Genomic DNA, 23,388 nt, shown 5'->3' on the forward strand with positions numbered 1-23,388 from the left:
GTTTCAATAGTGGATTAAGATGCCAATGGGGAAATGTTGGCAGGCTTCACTATCTGATAGAATTTGGGGGTGATGATAATATGCATTTTAAAAAGCAACAACAACGTATGTAAGTGTTCAGGGCTACCAGAGGATGGGACAGAGCTTCCTGCACCAGTGATTTTTAGAACTGCCTGTTCCCAAACACTAGTCCTGGGCCTGCATTCATAGCCCTCAGCTCATCCTATCATCTGCAAGTGCCATGAGCTCCAAACATCAGTCATTGAGGGCTAAATGGTACTTGGATGCCTCTTCAACATCATAATTGCCGTAAGGCCTGACATTTGGAGACAGATAAAGGAGAAAGGTGCTCTTAACCTGCTCTCCATTCACCTTTCTTCAAGATATACCAGGGAGGCCTGGTTCACTCCTTTTGTGTTGACCCATAGTGTGCCTGTCTGAGGACTTGGGTTTGTGCTGTTAGGCTGCTCTTCAGAGGCTGCTGGAAATTAACTCTCACTAAGGTCAAGGGCTGATGAGTGACTGTTGCTTTATAACTTTCTGTGCATGGTTTATACAGACTGGGCAAGGGATTGACTGCCTAGTCGTCAAATAATGTGTGCCCTTTATCCAGTACTTTCTGGCCACAGGAATAAAGTGATATATTAGACCCCAGTTACTATGGGAAAGAACACTCAGGGTTAGTAACTAGGGAGTAGCTGGGAGGGCCTTCTGTGGACTCTCCATCCCCTATAGCCAGGTCTCACCCACCATTCACAAGCATTCAGAATCCCACATGGAGCATAAGACATGGTCTCAGTTTTTAAAGGGCTTTACTTTTGCAGTATAATATGAAACATTAAAAAAAAAAAAAACCTTGCAAGAATTAAATAGCAATAAGTAGAAAATATAAAGAAAGGTTGCTGCCAAATGTGGTAGCAAATATGGTATGGATTTGGAAGAAAGAAATTTGGAGTGGGCAGGATCACAAAGCTGGGAGAGACTTGGGCTGGGCCTCGCAGGAGTAGCTGAGCGGGGTGAGGGGACTTACAGAGCATCTCAGGCTATAGACAGATGACCCGAGCCATAGGTAGAGAGGTGGGCACAATACTAGGTTATTTTAGCAGAAGCAACTCCTTGCCTTTGAGGTGATAGCGCTAAAATGCTCATTTGCTTTGCACCGAGAAACCTACTTGACCAGTTTTCTTTGTAGTTACCATTTGCTTTGCGTTCTGGTTCACTAAGACAGCACAGTGGCCGTGCCAAGTGCTTATAATTTCTCTCAATCTTTCCAACTCAAACCTCACCATTTAGGATCTCAACTGCAAAGACTTTTGCCTGATAATCCGTTCACTTTGAGCTGGTTATATTCTTGCTTTCTCATCCAGCAGAAAGGACCCAGCTGAAAGGAAGGCTAGACAAAATCCTCTAGAGCACATGCATTATCCCTGTGGGTGGGTGGGGGGGGGGCACATGCATCCCTTTGAGGATGTTTTTAAAGGTCACCTCTTAAGCAACATTGTCTTTCAAGACCTTTGGAAACACTTTCTCCTTAGGGAGACAGGCAGTAGCCTTGAAAGCTAGAGTGTTGAAGATTAGCTCAAGAACTCTGCAGATCCCCCAGAAGTTGCATCTCTCTTTATGGTGGTATGATGGCTCTGAAAAGCTGCTTTGTAGCCTATTGTCACTTTGTTTTTATGTGTCACATTTTCCCTGAGCGACACTATTTACCTTGCTCTTAAATAACGTAATATTTTTCTGGCCTGGTGTTGCTGTTTGAAAAGTTGCAGGAATATCCAGGGTCTGGCTCTCCCTGGCTTCGTAGAGGTACATGGCCATAACTAAGGAGTAACATATTCAGGGGCAGATCATCTTTTTTGTATGTAAAGCACTGTGACTTCGGGCTGGGGATGGTAATATTTCCATGAGTTTTTTTCTCTCATGGCACAGTGTTTCCCTCTGGTGCGACTGTCCCTAACTTGGAGGTCTCAGTGAAAATCTTTTTATCTAAGTGCAGAAGGAATAAGGAGTTTCTGAGACTTCCTTCTACTCTCCCATTTTCTTGTCAGATAAGCTGAAACATGCGTGCGCACGTACACACACACACACACACACACACACACACACACACACACACACACACACAGTGAGACCAGGGTGGCAGTTGGTTAATTACAGCCTTTCTTTAGGTATTGAGAGACAAATATGTTTTCCTTTTTTTTCCCCCATGATCACTCTATTTTTGAGTCAGTTTGAAATGGTTGGTTGCTATGTCATGTGAGGGATTTCCGTCCTGGGACAGTGGTTCAGCCTGATTTGAAAGGGGAATATCTGCCTTGACTTTCTCTAGTGCCTGCCCTAAGAATAAAAAGAGGAGGAAGAGGATATATCAGTGTTGTGGAGAAAGGTATTCCTTCTTCCTCTCATCAGGCCTACCATGAGGCATTTATTTGTAAGAAAGTGCCAGCCCCCGTCACTTCATTAGGATTCCAGGGTGTTCCTAAGACAGACTATCACTGCTAGATGGCCACAGTTTAGCTACTTCTTAAAGATCTTGGGTAAGTAGTCAATATTAAAAAAAAAAAAAAAATTAAGGTCTAGTTTGCATACCTTTTTTGATTACATGAAATATATCTCATGGGAGAAGTTGTTTGACTTTAGTATGCATGTTCTCTTTTACTGGTTTAATTTCCACATGAAAGTTTAGCCTGATAATGGGATAAGAAAGCTGAAGTAATGAAGTTGGTCCCATAAGGCATACTAAATGAATGTCAAACTCCTTAGCTGGATAGTGCAGGCTGTTCACAGTCAGGCCCCAACCTGCCATTCTCTGAGGCCCAGCCAGACTTGGATGCACAGCTGATCCCTGAAAATACCCTGGTCTTCTTGCCTCCAGACGTTTGCTTACACTGTTCCCTTAAGCCGGAAGGACCTCTCCTCAGCTCTACCTTTTGAAATCCTAAATCTTCATTGAGAAGCAACTCAAAAAGCAGTATCTCCTTGCAGCTTCCCCAAACTAGATGTGATTTGTAGTCTCTGTGAATCCTTTTAGGCCTTGGTTTGTCCTCCTTTTGGGCTTCTTGCTACAGCATCCTTAGTATACTGTACCCTCTGTCAGCTAGTAAGTTCCACAAGACCATCAACTTTTCTTTTGTATCTCCCATGTGTCTAACACATACTCCACATAAAGAAGACTAAGTATTTAAATAGTGGAAGAATGATATGTTTTCTACACGCATAGCAGAGTGGAGAATTAGTTTTTGTTTTTTTTTTTTTTTTTTTTTTTTTTTTTTTTAAAGATGGAGTCTCACTCTGTTGTCAGGCTAGAGTACAGTGGCGTCCTCAGCTCACTGCAACCTCTGCCTCCTGGGTTCAAGCGATTCTCCTGTCTCAGCCTCCCAAGTAGCTGGGACTACAGGTGCGTGGCACCATACCCAGCTAATTTTTGTATTTTTTTTTTTTGAGACGGAGTTTTGCTCTTGTTACCCAGGCTGGAGTGCAATGGCGCGATCTCGGCTCACCGCAACCTCTGCCTCCTGGGTTCAGGCAATTCTCCTGCCTCAGCCTCGTGAGTAGCTGGGATTACAGGCACGCGCCACCATGCCCAGCTGATTTTTTGTATTTTTAGTAGAGACGGGGTTTCACCATGTTGACCAGGATGGTCTTGATCTGTTGACCTCGTGATCCACCCGCCTCGGCCTCCCAAAGTACTGGGATTACAGGTGTGAGCCACCGCGCCCAGCCTAATTTTTGTATTTTTAGTAAAGATGAGGTTTCACCATGTTGGCCAGGATGGTCTTGATCTCTTGACCCCGTGATCCACCCACCTTGGCCTCCCAAAGTGCTGGGATTACAGGCGTAAGCCACCGTGCCTGGCCAAGAATTGGCTTTTTAAAAAAAACACATGTGACTGTGACTTAGGCTTTATGAAATGTTCTGAGATAAAAGAGCCCTGGTCTGAGAGTCACTCACTATGCAGCTCTAGATGAGGCCATGTGCATATCTGGGCCTGGCTTTCATTGACTTTGAGGAAGTTTTCTAGTTCTTAGTCAAACAAAATTTCAGCAGGAAAAAAGGGGCAAAGTAGATTTAGAGAAAATCCACATCATGGGTTTGGGAAACAAATCAAAGTTATGACAAAGGAAGGGATTGTTGAGGGAATTGGGAATGTTTAGCCTGGTAGAGAAGATGTAGGAAAGACCCAGACTCATTAAATACTACAGCTGGAAAGAAACAGAGTATCTAAGGGATTTCCTGTACTAAATAGAAAGTTGGACAAAATGACTTCTGAGGCTCCAGCATTCTGCAAAATTCTTTTTCTATTTGCAGTTCTGACTGATAGAAAACGAAATTCTTGTTCATTTTTTTGCATTCTCAACTGCAAATAATAGTCTAGTTCAGAATCTCAAACTTCAGATACTACATTTCTATGTCTTTTACAAAACTATAGCTTAAAAAAGCATTGTCTATCCTTTTCATATTTCTTGTTCATTGAGCATTCATAAATTCATCAAACAAAATCCAGGTAGACTTGGGAACCATTTTTTAAATTGGGAAATTGGAGTTAGACAACTTCCTTTTTTGCCTTGTTTGCCAGGGAACTTAGAGCCAAACGTGGTTCTTCGTCTGAAGTAAATGACTCAAACCAGTGCTTATTATATCTGTTTTCCCACTTTTTTTTTTTTTATTGACTTAATGTTTTTTGAAAATTGTGAAAGGAACACATGCTGTGGTTAAAAAAACAAGTCCGAATAGTACAATTCCCAATGTGCAGAGTTAACTACTGGCAAAATCTTTTTGACTTTGATCTGTGTTTATTTTGGTTTTTACTTTGCTTGTGCTATATGTGTTTTAATTATTTTGTTTTGTTTTGTTTTTGAGATGGAGTCTCGCTCTATCACCCAGGCTGGAGTGCAATGGCACAATCTCGGCTTACTGCAACCTCCGCCCCCTGGGTTCAAGCGATTCTCCTGCCTCAGCCTCTCAAGTAGCTGGGACTATAGGCACCCAACATCACACCCGGCAATTTTTTATATTTTTAGTAGAGATGGGGTTTTGCAATGTTGGCCAGGCAGGTCTCGAACTCCTGACCTCAATTGATCTGCCTGCCTCGGCCTCCCAAAGTGCTGGGATTACAGGCCTGAGCCACCACACCTGGCCAGAAGTAAACTGTTACATTAATTTTATTTGAAACTCAGATATTTAAAAAATTACAAACAATTGGATTCCAGGCATGGAGAAAACATGTTTACATCAACTGTACCTTATACACTTCAGCTTGTTACTGCTGTTGCCAAAGGTCAAACATAGTTCTGGAAAGTGCTAAAATGTATCTTGTGTTTTAAACTTAGAACTAGTAAACTCTGCCTTCTAATCTTATACAAATTCATCCTAACTCTCCTAATTCATTTTATTTATTTTTTTTAGATAGAGTCTCGCTCTGTCACCCAGGCTGGAGTACAGTGGCGCAATCTTGGCTCACTGCAACCTCTGCCTCCCAAATTGAAGTGATTCTCCTGCCTCAGCCTCCCAAGTAGCTGGGATTACAGGCGCATGCCATCACACCAGGCTAAATTTTGTATTTTTAGCAGAGACTGGGTTTTGCCATGTTGGCCAGGCTGGTCTCAAACTCCTGACCTCAAGTGATCTGCCTGCCTCAGTCTCCCAAAATGCTAGGATTACAGGCGTGAGCCACTGCACCCAGCCTCCTAATTCATTTTAACATCTTCCTTCCTTCCCTCACCAAACTAATTTGTGTTTAATTCAAGTTCTGTTCTTTTCCTTACTATATTTGTTCTAATCTTTGAAACCCATAATGACATCCGGTGTTTCTCATTGTCACTGAGAATGAGGTTGCTTCATGACGCTCTTCTTAGTAGGAGTGACTGACAATGTCTTCCTTACTTTAGGAAATGCAGGACTCAGGCAGTGAGAATACATTCAGTTTTGATTCTGTCACACAGACCCTGGAATGCACCTTTCAGACAGCACCTCCTTATCTGCTGGCCTCTGCCATTCTCCTTACTGCTTTGAGTGTGTAAATTGAGAGAAATAAAGGACTTTTTGTTAGAGTTTAAGTATTTTCATTTTCAAATCGTCTGACTCTGATTTTTAAGAACTCTGTTTCAAGAATTTTAAGCAGTAGATGGGCATTTCACTCTTCATGGCTTTACTACATCCTATCTCATTTGGGCTTGCATATGGTAAAATAGTGTGTTTTACTTGCAGCATCCAACTTAGCCAAAGGTCACAGTATTGCAGGTAGAAGTCGAAGTCTTAGAACTAGATTTTGGGCTGTGTGTGCAAAGGTGTGAAAACACCTCTATTAACAGAGATTATGAAGAAGACAGCCTAGATTGCAGGTAGAAAAATACAAATTTCTCACTGAAGTCACCCATTTGTGGTGAACCCATATGAAGACAGGTTCCACTGGATGTGAAAAGTAGAAACTTTTTTTTTTTTTTTTTTTTGAGATGGAATCTCACTCTGTTGCCCAGGCTGGAGTGCAGTGACGCAATCTCGGCTCACTGCAACCTCTGCCTCCCAGGCTCAAGTGATTCTCCTGCCTCAGCCTCCCAAGTAGCTGGGAATACAGGCGTGTGCCACCATACCCAACTACTTTTTGTATTTTTAGTAGAGTTGGGGTTTCATAATATTGGTTGGCTGGTCTTTGAATTCCTGACCTCAGGTAATCCACCCACCTCGGCCTCCCAAAGTGCTGGGATTATAGGCATGAGTCACTGCACCCGGCCTCCTGAGGCTCTTGATGTGTCACTCCTCTCAGATTTCCAGGGGCCACTGGATCGGGTCTATTCAAGGGCTTCCAAAATTTGCCCCACAGCTTTATTTCCAATACCATTTCCTAGGACTTCTTGCAGCAGCCAAGCTGGTATCCGTTTCCACAAGCTTGGATGGTATAGCTCTCTCCCCATCTTCTCCCACTTTCCCTTTTGTGTCTTTACTCTGCATCATTTATAGCATGTCACAACAGCATGTCTTGTCAGAGGACCTGGGTTCTGTCCCAGGTTGGTTAGATGTGTGACCTAGGTCAAACTATTTTTCTTCCCTGAGCCTCTGTTTCCCCATATGTAAGAGGAAGAGACTGCATTAGGTGACTTCTAGGGTTCCATTGGTTCTTTTCAACCCTACCATTGTGTGGGTCAACGTCAGTGTTAGCTTTTTCTTTGGCTGCCCGAAGAAACAGGGCCCTTTCTTTTGTGTTTCAGCAGTGTTTACCAGTCATTGTTTGCGATTGAAGTTAACATTTTCGTCCTGTCTTTAGCTACTTTTTGAAGATATGTTTGTAAACTGAGAAAGCTCCCTGCTAGAGCTAGTTTCCTATGTGGGTGAGAGAGGGCTACTGAGCAGATTCTACTTTGGACTTTTATTTTGCATCCAGGAGCCAAGAGGAGATGGGGTTTGCAAAATATTTTCTTTTATGCTTCTTATTGGGAGAATGAGATGTTTCTTTGAAAGGGGGCGCATATTTACCACTTTGGCACAGAAAGAAGGATTTGTTCTCCTGGAGACATCCTTCTAGTATGCTGTGAGGCTGCTATATCTGTGCTGTTTGGGTTGGCCTTCCGTCTTTTCAAGGTGCCAGTGTCTTGCCATTTAGGATTGGATGATTATTTCATCTTTCACTGTGCCTTTCAGGGCCCTGTTTGATTATGATCGGACTCGGGACAGCTGCCTGCCAAGCCAGGGGCTCAGCTTCTCTTATGGTGACATTCTGCATGTCATTAATGCCTCTGATGATGAGTGGTGGCAGGCAAGGCTGGTGACCCCACACGGAGAAAGTGAGCAGATCGGTGTGATCCCCAGTAAGAAGAGGTGAGTCGTCATGATCATGAGCAAGGCCTTTCCTGCCTCTTGCTGGTATTTCTTTCTTGTTTTCCTATTAGAAGGTGCTTGAGAGCAACATTTGTGCCTTGATTCCTTTTTGGTAGAGTTGGTACTCAACATGGTTTTCACTCAGTGAGCCAAAAAATGGCTGCTGTGCCTGCTGCAGCCCACTGCTGAGACCATTTACTGGCAGTAACAGGACTTCTTTCTGACTCCAAAACAGGGTGGAAAAAAAAGAAAGAGCTCGATTGAAAACTGTGAAGTTTCATGCCAGGACGGGAATGATTGAGTCTAACAGGGTAAGTGAGGATCCCCAAGGAAGTCAGCCAGTAGGTGAAGAAGGGTGAGAAGCTTGGAGTTTAGTCTGATGTGTAAGAGAACTGGGGAACACAAAAGAAAATCTCTTTTTCAGGGGGCTGGCTCTGTCCTATCAGAACATTGACTGCTTTTCAGAAAGCAGAGAGGGAGCTCTTAAAGTCCACGGCTAGTCTGTGCTCCTTCCCCCTGGGCACCGGCTCTTGAAGATATGTTGGATTTGGACTGTCTGGAAGGCTGATTTGCTTGGGAAAATGAAGCCACTTGTGGGTGTCTCCCTGGCTATAGAACCTGTCACAGCATCCAGCCAAGAAGCCCAGCCCCAGGCCTCCCACCTCCCTTCAGACCACCTGAGGCAAGAGGGCCCTCTATTCACCCCTTTTCTTCTATGAGCTTCACAGGCCAAAGAACTTCTGGAGCAGTAGAGGGAAGAGAGACGTGGAGTAGATGACTCTGTGTATGTCAATGGTACCTTAGGGCATGTGTCCAGGAAGTGCCAGTGAGTGTTATGAGTCTGGGTTAGATAGAAACCTCTACCATCCCTACAACATTTTCTTGTAAACATAATTTTCCTCTTACATCAACTTTCATTTAATCTCATAGACTCCGTTTGTGAGAGATGGTCTTTTATTTAGCTCACCGTTGTCTCCATTTTAGTTTTTCTTGCATGCTTTAAAATCCATTGTTCTGTTTTTTTTTTTCTTCTGTCCTTCCCCTCCATCTTCATGTTCTTTCACAGTCGATCAAAACGAAACGTAAAAAGAGTTTCCGCCTCTCTCGAAAGTTTCCATTTTACAAGAGCAAAGAAAACATGGCCCAGGAGAGCAGCATACAGGAACGTAAGTAGCAGCAGAGTCCAGAGAGCAGGCCGTCTGCAGCCCTGTCCCCTCATCCTCAGTTGCACCTTCCCTCAGGAGAAGCCAGAGGAGGGCCATGTGTGGCCCCATGCACACCTGTGTGTGCATGCACCTGCTTATCTGCAGAGTCAGGGCAGAAATTGGTCTGTATAAGGAAGATGTTGGGTTTTATTTGTCCAGCTCCTCAGTTAGAATGAATGTTGGAGGCACTGAGGTGGGACTGGTCCCAGGGTCAGTCTCTAGGAAGTGCCTGGCACTAGCAATGGAAATGCCAGAGCTCTGCTGTGGTGCTGAGGAGTGGTTTTTCAGCTAGCATCAGGGTCAGGAAAATGGTTTTTCAAGAGAACAAGTTCTAGGGGCTCAGTGTTGCTCTCCTGGCTTCTTCCTCTTATGTTTTCTTTCCCTTAACTTCACTCATGTATGTCAAGAGAAGAGCCTTTTCTTCCCAGGATCCCTGGAGTTGGGGCTACTTCCGGAATCCCACGCACGTGCATAAGCATACAGGATATCCACATGACTCCCAGCAGACTTGCTGTTATCCTAACGTGCCTACAGAGCCAGTTTTCCCAGGAGAATCCTTCCTGCCTAAATGAGTTGACATGGAAGGAGTGTTGCTGCACTTTGTTCAAATAAAGATTTATTGAGAAACACAAAGTTGGTTCAGTAGGAAGAACAATCACCCTGAGCTAAATTAACCTGAAGAAGAAATTTAACCCTGATAAATCTTCTTGCTCTGCCATGTGCCTCAGAAATTAACTGCTCCAACCCTAACCTTAAACACCAGGCCTGCCTTGAAAAATGTTTTCTCATTTGTCTCATCATGAATGGTAAACATCTCTCATTTACCAGTGACTCCTCTGTCTTACATGGAGGGATCTTGGGGTCTTGGGCTGTTGGGACTGGCAGGGGACTGACTGGTTCTGATAGGAAATGTCCTTTTGTCAGGCCAGTCTGGTCCACGGTCATGGTATGTGGAAGTTATTGCTGTCTGGGGTGGTATCTGGTAGACAGAAGGGTGCCCTCATCCAGATGGCGGCCACGGCTCATCATCCTGGGGTAGTTCAATGAGAAGCCATAGATGAGGTGGCTCTGCTCATGAGCAGTTAGGAGACAGTCTGAGACAGAGGTCTGAGCTGATGTCACCATAGTTTCATCTAATGGGTCCTAGAGTCCCTCCATGCCAAGCGCAGCCTGGGGAGGTGTTCATTGCTCAGTGGCCCTGCCTGGTGGGTGAGGGGGGTACCTGTTGGACGACAGAGTTGAAAGTGCCTAGTGCTGCCTCTCCAGAAGCTGAGCTCATCCCCCAAGGTCTGCCCGGCTCAGGGCAGCTTTGGAAGCGACACCCCACACCATGCAAAACTTTTCCTGAAGGATTTGAACAGAGTGGGTCAGTATTGGGCGAAAGCTTCTTGAGGTGATGGCAGTTCTGTCTGCCTACCTGGCACATGTGGACATTTGCTCTTTCATGCGCTGTGGAGGGAAATGGTGAGGGCAAACAGAGACCTGGGCTCCACAACTACCAATTTGGTCAAAGCAGGTGCTCTAAGCCTTGGTGTATCACCTGTCCTGTCCCATAGGCCTATAGCTGTAGACACTTAAGAAAGCTAGTCTACTCCAAGACCCTCTGGCAACCAACTGGGTAGCATGAAGTCTAGATGTCTTATCTGCCCTGGGATGTTCTTTCTGTGGCAGAGCTCCTGGCCTCACTATAGTGCTAGGTCTTCATGGTGTTTCATAATTCTGTCACTAGTGCTCACCTGCCTCTGTATTCTTCCTCCCCCTTGTCTTTTTCTCTATTTTTTTCTCTTCTCCCCAAATCTCTCCCTCTCTTCCATTCCCTCCCATCCCTTCCCCTTCCCCTTCTTCTTCTCCACCCCCCCTTGTCCTCTCTCCATCCTTGCTGTCTGTGAAATCAGGACTTCCCGGGGTTAAGTGACGATTATTATGGAGCAAAGAACCTGAGTAAGTGCAACTTACACACCGTTCACTGTGTTTGTGGCATGAATGGAGATAGTGGGGGTGGGGCTATTGGGGACATGGGTGAGGGTGAAGGGTGAGGGGAGGGCAGTGTTCACAGCAGGAAGAAGTGCATGTGGCTCCAAATGTTACACATTTGCTCTGGATCCCTAGTGCCCTAGTAAGTCCCCATCGTTCATGCTCTGGATCCCTAGTGCCCTAGTAAGTCCCCATCGTTCATGCCTTTATTTACCTTTTGCCACTCAAAGTGGGAGGGTGTGAGCTTGGCATTCCCCCTTAGAAGTGAGGTGGGCCTCAAATGTTTCTCCAAGAGAACCACTGAGCTCATCTCTAGCCTATTGTCAAAGGAGGGGTGCCTGCTGGTTGGATTCTTCTCCCAGTGATACCACGCTAAAGAATTGGGTGTAGGAATTGCAGCTCTTACAGTCCCTCTAACTAGGGGCCAGGGTACTGTGACCCCCTTTGCCCAACCTGCATCTGGGATGTCTCAGAAGATCCAGGGCCTCAGCAAACAGCTGCCAGTTGGCTTCCCACAGAGTGCCTGTAAGGGGTTGAGCTGGTCTGCTGGGGGCCTTGGCACCATTTATGGACCATATATAGTTAGTGCTTTATCTCAGGAAAACTCTGACCTCATTTTCCATTCTGGAAAAGAATCCTAGAGTGGAAAATGAAAAAGACCTAGATGACGAGGCCTTAGCGGCCATCCTGCTGCGTGCAAGGGTGCACAGGCATGCAGCCCTGCCGGGTGGGTTCTGTCAGCATATACTCTCCTTCCATAAATAATAAAGGCCAAAGGCAAAGGAGCTGCAGTTGGGGATTGTTCAGGAACTAGCCGTGCGTGGCAACTCAGCCAGTCCTTTCCAGGGGGGGGCCACAGCATATCATGGTCTGAAACAGTGTGGTCTTGGCTGAAATGAGCAGCATCTCTCTCCATAGTTTGATGTGTCCATATCTCATCTTCATTCGCCTGTCATCCTGGGTGGGTGGGCTTTGTTTGTGCTTCTTGTGAACACTGCTTCTCTGCTTGAGCTTTCTTTTCCCTCACCACTAAGAGATGGGCAGATCCCAGCTGTGTGAGACAGGAGGGCTGTCTTGTCCTCAAGGTGTTTTGTTGGTTTTGTTGTCTGTGTTTTGACATGTCTGTCTGGTGGTAGATGGAGGTGCTTCCCTTGTCACCACTGAAGCCAAGCTTTTCTGCTTTGGAGTGGTGGCAGGAAGGCTGGGGATCCCACCGAATGGTCAGAGCAGCACTCCTTGGTGTCTGCTTAACCCATACAGTGTTTGGCCTCTTAGTTGTGGAGTGCCACATGGTTGTGTACTTCCAGGGCTCTGTCGGGCGGGGGATACCCATGGGCAGCCTGGTCCCTGGACTTCTCTTTGCTCCTGTCACTGTCTTTTCTTTCCTGTTGTTAACCTTGGGAGATGCATTTTGAAATAGGACTTGGAAACCATCCAGGTCAATTTGTTTGATTCAGATGAAGAGGATGCTGCTGAAGGAAGTGTGGCTTGTAGTACATAGGGAGGGACTTAGCAGACCAAGAGGGCTCTGGGGAAAAGTATGAGAGGCTGGCCAGGGGCTCAGGATTGGAGCTGTGTCTCCCATTTGGTAGCCTGGATGAGGCCTCCTGTGGCCTGACTCGGTTGGCAGCTCAGTGTCTTGCTCCTGGAGCATTTGAGTTTTGTGCTGTATGTGACCTCTCAGTGGTGTGTTCTGAATTGGAGTCTCTTTCTTGTTGGCTTGCAGAGGGAGTGACATCCAACACCAGTGACAGCGAAAGCAGTTCCAGTAAGTGTGTGTCATTCCTTCCATGTCGTGTAGCTCCACCGTGTATCCCAGCCATCCTCATTCCAGTGTTGCACAGCTGCCATTGCTGCTCAGAGGCTGGTGCTTCTTTTAGCCATGTACACTTTGAGATCCTGGAAATGCTGTGGCCGGTTCATTCTCCTTATGGGTTGGGGTTCACCCTGTGGATTAAAGGAGAGTGTAAACACTATAGTTCTGGCCAGGACCTGAATTAAAAGCATCCCTGGCACTGGGAAGGGTGACCTGCCAAAGAGTAAATTCCTGCCATGGGTACTGTGGGCCATAGGTGTTGCCAGGTTTAGATTTGCTCAGAGACCAAAAGAAAACTGGCTCCTATAGGATGCTGCCCTGAATCTGCCTTTCCGGGTCATTAGGATCCCTTTGCCTTTGGGGCTGGTTAAAGGATCAGGTAATTGCCCAGTTCTCCTTGGGAGATCCTGTGAGCAGACCAGAGAAACCATAATTCAAACCTCATGAACTTTGGGAGCACTGGTCTTTCAGGAGCTATGGTGGCTAGAGGCCTTGTAAAATCTGCCCAGGAGTCTTAGGCTCAGAAGAAGCCTTTTAGCAAGCATTGTGTGCCTCGATGCAAATATCACTGTCTTCCCTGGGACTGCCATCAGCCACTTTGGGAACTCCAGGCACCCAGCACTGAGTGGCTTGCCGACTGTTTTAGGAAAACCTCAACATTGCTAGGCTCAACATGGAGCTCCACCAGGAAAAGACAGCAGGTTCAGCATTGCTCTTAAGGGGTACTGGGGACCTTAGCAGAGCCATGTGCCACTTTTCTGGATGCTTCTTCCAATGCAGGAGGTGGGTAGGTAGACCCTTAAAGGACAAAGTTAGGCCGCAGCTTCGGGGACCTGCATGTGTGCCCTGACTCCCCTGCATGCAGATGAAGGGGACTTGGGCAAGCGTCTCAACTGGTCAAAGCGTCCCTGTCATTCTTACCAGAACAAGGGGGCTGCTGTGCACACTTGTTACCTATAAGAAGAGTTCCTCAGAAATTGGGGTGGTTTGGAGTGGAGGCTTCATGGCTTCTGGGCCTTGGCCCTTTGCCCAGTGATATTTCACTGAACAAGAGAACTGCTGACTCCTGTCTGGGAGCCAGTGAAGGATTTCCTGTGCTTTCTCACCACCAGAAAACAGAAAGGATAACAGGTGGTAGGTGGTAGCAAGGACCACCCAATATGGCTGTATCCTGGCAGGGGAGGGTGTGGGGAGTGTTGCACAGAAGGAGGCAGATCATACGGTGCTAACTTAGCTCCCTTTTTTGTTGCAGAAGGACAAGAGGATGCTATTTTGTCATATGAGCCAGTGACACGGCAAGAAAGTAAGCCCCCTTTTGAGAGCCTTGTCTTTGTGCTCGTGTCCTGTCATGGGGCTCAATATGATGGGTGGCTGTGGCAGCAGAGGGAGGGACCTGGAGGAGGAGGAAGGTTCCACTCATGGCACATCCAGCCCCAGGGCTCCTCCTTCTCTTCTGCTTCTCCCCAGTGTCATAGGGAAGGGGGTGCCTCCAGCGTGCACTTCTCTCTATGCCTCTGCCTGCTGACAGGACACCTTCCAAAGGAGGGGCAAATTTACGATGAAGGTCTATTTCAGTAGATGTAGCCACTGCTAAAAGAGAGGTCCAGGTTGTTCCCTTCAGTGGCTGCTCTGTGAAAATCTTGCTCAGCTACTGGTGTCAGTGCAGGGATTTTTTCTTACTCTGTTAGAAGGGGAGCAGCTTCTGGTTTCAGATTTGCCTTGAACTTAGATATTCTCAAATTAAAGGCTCTTTGATGCCTTTGTGTTTAAAAGCCAGACAATGGCCGAGGATGCTTCACCCTGTCTGAGTCTCTGCTGCAGAGCGTCTGTTCCAGCCAGACTCGGGGGTAGGACAGGCTGTCTGGTGGGGGACTCTGTTCACTGTCTCGATGCTCTCCCTCTCTAGTTCACTATGCAAGGCCTGTGATCATCCTGGGCCCAATGAAGGACCGAGTCAATGACGACCTGATCTCTGAATTTCCACATAAATTTGGATCCTGTGTGCCACGTAAGAGTCCAGGAAGGCCCAAAGGAGTGAGGCTTGGTGCCCTGGGAATTGTTGCTCTAATGTTTTATGGAAAAGGTCTGGGATCAGATTCTAGGGCTATTTGGGGACAGGGTACATTTGACACCCTGGAAAAGAGTGGGTGGCAATATATTCCCCAAAAGCTGATGGGGTTGGAGAGATTAAGCCATCAGGCTTGGCTGCTCACTCCCTTGGGGGAAAGGTTCAGTGGTGATGGTCGGGAATGATTGGACAAATAGGGAGGTCCAGCCAGAGTGGTGTTGATGTGACTCCATGAACAGTTTGTTAGGCTCACTGTCTCCTCTACCAAGTATGGCACCCTCTGCCATGCCTTAGCTCAGGAAACCCCACCTTTCTGGTACAGTTTAAGCTAAAGCAAATAGCCCCCTGTGTGAGACCTAGAGATTGGAAGAGAAATAGGTAAGGCAAACTCCTTCCCAACTGCTTTTTTCTCCCACTTAAAGTGGAGTGGCCCAGTGACCAACCCAGATGAGAATGGACTAGTCAGTATTTTTTGGCTCGGGGTAGATCATTGACCCTGGGCCACAAAGTGTTCCCTTCCTTCCTTCAGATACTACCCGGCCTCGGCGTGACAATGAGGTGGATGGACAAGACTACCACTTTGTGGTGTCTCGAGAACAAATGGAGAAAGATATTCAGGACAACAAGTTCATTGAAGCGGGTCAATTTAATGATAATCTCTATGGGACCAGCATCCAGTCAGTGCGGGCAGTTGCAGAGAGGGTAAGTGTAGAGGAGATGGCCTCAAAAGGAAGGCCAGTGCTCGTGTCAAGGCTCCACTTGAATCCTTATCCTTTCACCACAGGGGCTGCCCAACAGTGCTGCTGACCAAAGCCATGGTACCTCTGCGTATTCCCAGCCCCTTGACAAAGCTATCTGTCTCCTTCGTACAACTCATTCAGAGCATCACCCAAAAGGGAATAGGGGGCCCTGGACAGATGTGGCCTTTTCTGGGTAATAGCAAAAAGTAGGGTCTGTCTACTTCAGGCATTGAATTTTTTAGGCCACTTTGGGTGGCCCTGGTGCCCCTCCCCTCACCCCCACCTCCAGCCAAGATGGATGTTTAGAATGTCACTGGATTTCTGCCTGGGGCTTAGTGAATAGGGACTGATACAATCTCTGCTTTTTCAGGGCAAGCACTGCATCTTAGATGTTTCCGGCAATGCTATCAAGAGACTGCAGCAAGCACAACTTTACCCCATTGCCATTTTCATCAAGCCCAAGTCCATTGAAGCCCTTATGTAAGTGTTTAACTGAGGACTCAGACATACCAAGCTAAGATTGGGCTTGGAAGGGAACTGGAGAACAAACTGATTTGTTGGGCAGGGGTAGGAACATCAGAAACTTGAAAGAAACTCTGGGTCCCAGCTCTGGTCACTGGGTGCTCCTGTTTTAAGGGCTTTTGTCTGTGTTCTTGGTTGGACTTTTGAACCCAGAAGGTTTGAGGAGTTAGCCATGGGCCACTGCTGCTCTGAGAGGACAGCTTAGCAGATTTTTAGGAATCCTGGAATAATCCTTGGATGAATCAGAACATAAGATCTGGTTCGGAACTATTTTTCTTCTGTCTTTGGCAGGGAAATGAACCGAAGGCAGACATATGAACAAGCAAATAAGATCTATGACAAAGCCATGAAACTGGAGCAGGAGTTTGGAGAGTACTTTACGGGTAAGACTCCTGCCACCCTGTGGGGGGTACTGTGGGACTAGCCAGGCACCTGTTTCTATAAGTGTCTCAAAGAGGTGTAGACAGAATGTAGAAATCTTGCATGGAGTTTCCAGTTGCTTTTAAGCTTTTGAGCACAAACCTTTCCAAAGCACTCAGGTTCCCTGTGTCCAGCCATAGCAGTTCAGCCAGTTGATAACATACACCGCTCACCAAATGCTTCCTTGAATTGTTGGTTTGTTCATTTTGTCTTGTCCCTACTAGATTGTAGGCTTCCTGTATTACTCTGTCTCCTTCCGTTTCTGCTCCACTCCCCCACCCCAGTATTTGACTTTGCATGTTTAGGTGCTGAATAAACGTTTGTTGATGATGATGATTCCTCGGTGTGGTGTTCAAGTTGTCTGTCGGTGTGTGTTTGTGTTGTGTGTATGATCGTCTACTTTAGAAGGTCAGTTCCTGAAACATTGGGAAGGTTTCTATGTAATATGTTCTTCACCTTTTGAAGTACAGTGACATATATATATATATGTGTGCAGGGCAGTGCTGAGTACATTTTAGCTGGTGGTGCCACTAGGTTAACTGGGTAAAGAATTCATACATGTCCTCACACACCTTGGGTCTTCAGAACTCCCTTTACCATCAGCATCCATGTCCTTGTTTGCTGGGCTGACCTCTGACATATAGCAGATGTGAAGGGCCCAGGAGCACTGCCTCTTGCCAGAAATTGTGGCTTTCAGTTCTTACTGTGGAGACCTGGGATTTTCCACGTCTTTTAAGTCTGCTTTAGAATTACAAGCTGCTGGCTTTATGGCACCCAAGAGTAACATGAACTGCATGGTCTGGGATGTAGTGGGTGCTCAGTAAACGTCTTTTGAATAAACACATTTTTCTGGTCATTGCTACTTAGTCTCACTGTCTCAGTGAGTTGACTTCAAGTCCTGAGCTTAGGGCACCTAGTTGGTTGCCCTTACTGCCCTGACCACACAGGCAGCCGGCCAGTGAACCTAAGCCCAACCCATACTCCTGGAAACATGTCTTTCATTTGAGGGGCAGGGGGTGGGGGAGAGGAGGTCTTGTAGGATTGTTGGGAGAGACAGGATTGCTGGGTTTGGGGGATGTGCTGTGGACCACAGTAATAATTTTGTTTTCCTCTTCACTTTAGCCATTGTACAGGGTGACTCACTGGAAGAGATTTATAACAAAATCAAACAAATCATTGAGGACCAGTCTGGGCACTACATTTGGGTCCCATCCCCTGAAAAACTCTGAAGAATCCCCTCCAACCATTCTCTTGTGAACAGAAGAAATCAAGTCCCTCTTCCCTCCTCCCTCTTCATTCCTGTCCCCTTGGGGGAAAAAATGCTATGTTCTTGTCCCCTTTTTTAGATATGTCAAAAAAATTGAGTTTTCTAGTCCTGTTTTTTTTTTTTTTTTTTTTTTTAATTTTTTTGTTTGTTTTAGTTTATTTTTTGGGATGATGCCATCTCACTCATCATGTGACTGTGCCCATTCCTGCATGGACCTTTCCCAAGCGCTAGCACAGGTGCAAAATCCATCAGAGCCATTGTTTTCATAAAAACCAAGCAGAAGTGAAGAGAAAAGAGGAGGACTGATGGAAAGACAGACTCTGGACAGCTGCACGGCTTGTGAAGTGAGCTAAATGCACCACATGATGAGATGCTCCTGGGCATTTCTCCCTATCCGTACTGCTGTCTTGCAGCTCTGAACGGTGCAACGTAATGGCGACAGAAAGTATCTTATTTATATATAGATATATATATGTAATTTATATAAAATATATAGAAATTATTATATATATATATTATACACTCTCATATAATATATATATATATTCACACACATTTGGGTTAGAAAATCTATGGAGACTTCATCAATGGTACTATGTTATTAGAGAAATGCTTTAATTTTCATATTCCAATCAGATGGCATCTTCTATCCCAGCTGGTTGGGAAGGGATTGAAGATGGTAGCAAGTGCTGCACTAAGGGCACTCTCATTTGGTCATTCTCTTGAGAGCTAGGGGGGGGTCAGCCTGAGGCCTGAGAGAAAGGGCTTTTGCCTGGGGCGAGAGGGTTAGAGACTTGACCTGAAAGCAGCTGCTGCCCCTGAGGTGCAGCCAGTCCTATGTGTGGAGGGAGAGAATGGCTAATGATGCTCCCCGTGGAATTGCCTATTGTTTTATGCCACCTGATGTGTCTGCATGAGAGGTTTCCTTTTTGTTCCTTTTTAAGCTGCTGTTAAACCAAAACCATGTTGTGCTACTGTGTCAGCCTTTTCATTATTGCAAATTTTACTTTTACTATTTAAGTGAATGCGTACAATCCAATTTGCCAAGGTTCAAAAGGCTTATGAGGTCCTGAAGGAGCCAGGCCTTGTGATGGAGTAGGCGACCCAGGCCTGGTTGTCCTGTCAGCAGAAGGGAGAGCAGGGGCTAGGCTGAGAGGAGGACATGCAGGGCTCTGCTGAGCTTCCTCCCTGGGTTCCACCAACAGGGACAGGAAGTCACTTGCCTTCCAGTTCTATGCTGGGATGGCAGAACAGCACTTGGCTTGCTTGGCCAGCCGTGTCATGAGTTTGATTTGGTTTTTTTTTTGTTTTGTTTTGTTTTGTTTTGCAGCTGCTTCATATGCTCTGCTCCAGCCCCTCCCCAAAAGCTGGTAGCTTACAGTTTCTTCAAGAGGAAAGTAGACTTTATGCTGTATATTTGAGCTGTAGAGCTAAGATTCGCTTACTGGTGAGCTGTGAAACCTTGTTGCTTTTTCTCAGAGTTGGATGGCAGTGACTGTGGTCAAGGGAGTCTTCACCACCACAAGTGCAGGCAGCAGCTGCAGTTCAGGTCCTCCCCCACCCCACTGTGCTCCTTTGAAGCCAATGTGCCTCCCTCGCCTCCATACTGGAGGGACGACACGGGAGAATGGAGAAGCACTTGGCCCTAGGGTTGAGTCCGTTGTTTTCTAGCCCGCTGGATTAGGGCTGTTGCCCGTGAGGCGATGTTGAGGATGCTTTAAGCACTACCAGCCGAATCCCAGAACTCTGTTAACAATTATCTGACCAGCAGAATGAGACTAACTGTATAAAGCATGGGACCCAGAATGAGGATGAGGAAAGGGCAGCAGTTTTCCCTGGGCAGTACACTGGCTTGAAGGCAAAGAGGGATACAGTGACAGCCAACTGTGACTGGTGAGGAGGGGGTGAACAGGGAGTGTTGATTGTCTGATGTTAACTAAGTGGTGAAGTCTGAACCATGCTCAGCCCTCCCCCCTCCCAGGGAAGAGAAACAAAGATTCAAAGTAAGCATGACACTAGCTGGTTTACCAGTGTTCCTTCCAAGGAGACATATATTTTTTAATAAACGATAGTTGCAATGAACTATGGCTCAGAGACCTTCTTGAAGTAGTTGAGAAGGGAGGGCGTGGGCAAAGCAGTGGGAAGAACGTCCCAAACTTTTGGGGGCCAGAGGGCTGAATCCTTACTGACGATCAGCTAGCCGAGCTGGGCCGTCCTGGGGATCGGTACAGCTCCCTGGGGTGGTGACAGGCCCTTTGTGAAAGGTATGTGCCGAGTCTTCCACCCCACTCCCAGACACTGCTTCAAACAGCACCAGCCAGATGGGAGTCCACATCTGTGGTGGCAAAATGCTGACATTTTCCCAAGAGGTACACAAGGTGGGAGAGGCCTGCTGCAGCAAAGGTGTGAATTAGCGAAAGCAAGGCAAGGGACTGATTTAGTAGCAGAGAACTGGGTGAGAAAAATGGCCAGACAAAGTGACCTGCAAGCTACCAGTGTTTCCAAAAATGAGGGTGGGACGGGCCCAGTTTGCAGAGCAGGGCAGCAGTTATCCCTACAACCCTCTGAGGAGGGGAGGGGTGCTTAGAGTGGGCAGTTCTGGCTGTTCTGATGTGGCAGACACCATTGCAACTTGTGTGGAGGAGTCTGAGGAAGTGCTGTCATAATTCATAAGGTCAAGAGCAACATCTGGATGAATGAGCCACTTGAAATGTGTGTGGTCTGAGCCACAGGAAGGGTGAATCCTCTTGCTTGTGGTGCTTTATGGTGTGTAGGTTGCTTGCTTTCCCACATGCTCTCATTTGCTAGAAGGCAGCCCAACAAAAAGGAGTCCCCAAAGAGCTCCATGAGAGCTCAAGAAAATTCATCTCCTGAGGGCAAAGAACAAAGATCTGGCTTATCGCCACACTGCTGAGGCTCTGTCTTCACAGCTGATGTTCTCCTAGTGGGGGTACAGCTGAAGAACATCCAGCCCCAGCACGAGAAGATACAGAGCAACTTGGAAACCCCAAAGGGAGCCACACCCTTAACACTGTGCCATGCCGTGCTGTGCTGTGTCCTGAAGGAGGAGAGAGCCCTGTCTCCTCCTGGTTTTGTTGCTGACATTGCAAGGATCATGCCTTGACTCCTTCATCTCTAACAGAGGAAGAACTGTATTATCAAACCTTATGGTCTACCCATGACTAAATAAAATATTTGTTCAATCACAAATGACCAGCTTTGTCTTAAGTTGAAAGTGCTTCTAGAAATCAGGTAATGAAAACAAAATCCTTACTTGAAGCAAGTGTGGAAGTCGAGTGGCTCAAGGACAGAGCTAATACAGATGCAGAAGCAGGTGGGAGTTGAGCTACAGGTTTGGGAGGAGCCTAGAGGGGAAGTATCCTAAGCAGGCCAAGGCCAAGCCAAAAAGGGTGGGACTGAGAAGGGGTGCAGCTAGAGCAGAAAGGCCAGCACTCAAGGCCAGTGGAGCCCTTTCTGCAAGGATAATCCTTGCTTAATACCAACTGTGACAATTAGGTGAGAAAGTGTTCACAGAGCTGGTGATGTTCTCCAGGGAAGCTGACGAATTAGCGCTGAAGTCAAAAGCAATCCTGGATGCCCAGCAACCTCAGCCTGGGCCTTGGCAGTGTTCATTCAGTCTCAGCATTCCCAAGTTGTGTATTTCATCCCTGTTCCCACCTAGGATTTCATGGCCTTGATTCCACTAATCCTTTTATCCAACCAGCCATTTCCTTGGCACCTCTAGGACATTTTATTATCATTGCAAATAACATTCTGAAGCTCGAATTTGTTTCCTCAAAAGCCTCTTCCCCTGTCACTTCCAAGAAATAGTACTGGCTCCTATATACCTCCGTTCCTCCCCAGTGAACAGGGTGTCGATTCCTCATGCTTTGCCAGAAAATAGCAGAGCTTTAACAATGAAGCCCCAACTAGATTTTATCTGCAGAGCTGTTCCCACTGTGCACAATGAGATGCCCACTGGCTTTTTCCATGTTACATTGAACTACCTCTGTGGCCATCTCTCCCTGACTACTGGTAGTCTAAGCACACGTACCTAGTGCTTCGAAGAACTGGAAAGTGGCTGGTTTGAAAACAGGCTTCAGACTGCGTTCTTCCAGTGAAGAGCATGTGTGAGAGGATGCTCTGTCACCTGGCCTTCCTGTCTGCCTACAGCCAGTCCTGCCCAGGCTGTCAGAATCATCTGTATCACGCTCCCTACCCCTCCCGTGGGTCCTGCCACCCACGGAGAAGTCAAAATCCCAGCTCCTTAGCATGGCCCTTCCACCATCAGGCCCCAGGCTTTCTCTCCTGTCTCTTCTGCTGTGGCCCATTCTGTTCTAGGCATTTGAGTTCCCTGGATGCACCACAGCCCTGAGTCTTGGCTCATCCTTTTTGCGTGTGCCCATAAATGCCCTAATTGCTACCCCATCCTGCTTAACCTGGAAGATTCCCCTTGAGAGAGAGATGGGAAGGGAGAGAGACAGAGAGACAAGTTCTCATCTGTCTCACAGGCTGGAGTGCAGTGGTGTGATCATAGCTCACTGCAGCCAGCCTCTACCTCCCAGGCTCAAGTGATCCTCCAACCTCAGCCTCATGAGTAGCTGGGACCCCAGGCATGTGCCACCAGGCCCAGCTAATTTTTGTATTTTCTGTAGAAACAGAGTTTCACCATCTTGTCCAGACTGGTCTCTGACTCCTGGGTTCAAGCAACCCCCACCCCACCGCCTTGGGCTCCCAAAGTGCTGGCATTACAGGCATGAGCCGCCATGCCCAGCCTCCTCTTAATATTTTGAGACTCAATTCAAGAATTCCTCTCTCAGTGCTCCCTTTCCTGAACCACCACCTCTTCTTCCCTATCACTCCCTAGGTAGAACTGACCCTCCCACCCTGAGTCCTGTAAGGACTTTGGTCATCACTGTAGCAGCTCACATTTATTTCCTGCTTACTATGTGCTGGGCATTGTACCAAGTGCTATACGAATACTAATTCACCTGTTGCTCAAAACAGCCCTAGAAGGTAGAAGGCAGTTACTGCTTTTTTTTTTTTTTTTTTTGAGCTGCAGTCTTGCTGTGTCACCCAAGCTGGAGTGCAGTGGTACGATCTCAGCTCATTGCAACCTCTGCCTCCTGGGTTGAAGCGATTCTCCTGCCTCAGCCTCCTGAGTAGCTGGGACTACAGATGCGTCACCACATCCAGCTGATTTTTGTATTTTTGGTAGAGATGGAGTCTCACCATATTGGCCAGGCTGGTCTCAATCTCCTGACCTCAAGTAATCCACCCGCCTCGGCCTCCCAAAGTGCTGGGATTACAGGTGTGAGCCACGTGCCCGGCCCAGGTACTCTTATTATCCCTGTTTTCCAGATGGGGAAACTGAGGCATACAGCTAATAAGTAGCAGAGCTACGAGCGCAACACAGGGCTGTCTGGCTGTAGCAGCTGTGCTCTTCAGTACACCAGGCCCAGGCTGAATCTCACTTTGCTCTGCTTAGAACATTTTCTTGCCCCATCTCTGCATCTGTCTTCTTCTCCTAGACTCCTCTTTGAGAGCAGAGACTACGTCCCATT

General features: G+C 46.9%; 1 protein-coding gene across 6 annotated transcripts in view; it reads left to right on the forward strand.

Moving 5' to 3' along the window:
* DLG3 (discs large MAGUK scaffold protein 3) overlaps positions 1–21,034 on the forward strand; it is a 59,791-nt gene extending 38,757 nt beyond the window's left edge. For 3 of the 6 annotated variants that reach the window (XM_032255871.1, XM_032255874.1, XM_032255875.1), the window contains 10 exons: positions 7,636–7,812; positions 8,048–8,123; positions 8,879–8,978; positions 12,718–12,759; positions 14,060–14,110; positions 14,714–14,815; positions 15,405–15,577; positions 15,986–16,095; positions 16,429–16,520; positions 17,680–21,034. In XM_032255871.1, the coding sequence (XP_032111762.1) occupies positions 7,636–7,812; positions 8,048–8,123; positions 8,879–8,978; positions 12,718–12,759; positions 14,060–14,110; positions 14,714–14,815; positions 15,405–15,577; positions 15,986–16,095; positions 16,429–16,520; positions 17,680–17,786 (1,030 nt within the window). In that variant the 3' untranslated portion in view covers positions 17,787–21,034. Of the gene's footprint in view, positions 1–7,635; positions 7,813–8,047; positions 8,124–8,878; positions 8,979–10,912; positions 10,959–12,717; positions 12,760–14,059; positions 14,111–14,713; positions 14,816–15,404; positions 15,578–15,985; positions 16,096–16,428; positions 16,521–17,679 lie in introns of all 6 variants that reach the window. The other 3 variants (XM_032255872.1, XM_032255876.1, XM_032255873.1) reach the window with 3 other exon arrangements.
* The last annotated feature ends 2,354 nt before the right edge of the window (positions 21,035–23,388 follow it).

Source organism: Sapajus apella, unplaced genomic scaffold, assembly GCF_009761245.1.
Source record: "Sapajus apella isolate SASKATOON/1434 unplaced genomic scaffold, GSC_monkey_1.0 scaffold91, whole genome shotgun sequence".
Taxonomy (NCBI): Eukaryota; Metazoa; Chordata; class Mammalia; order Primates; family Cebidae; genus Sapajus; species Sapajus apella.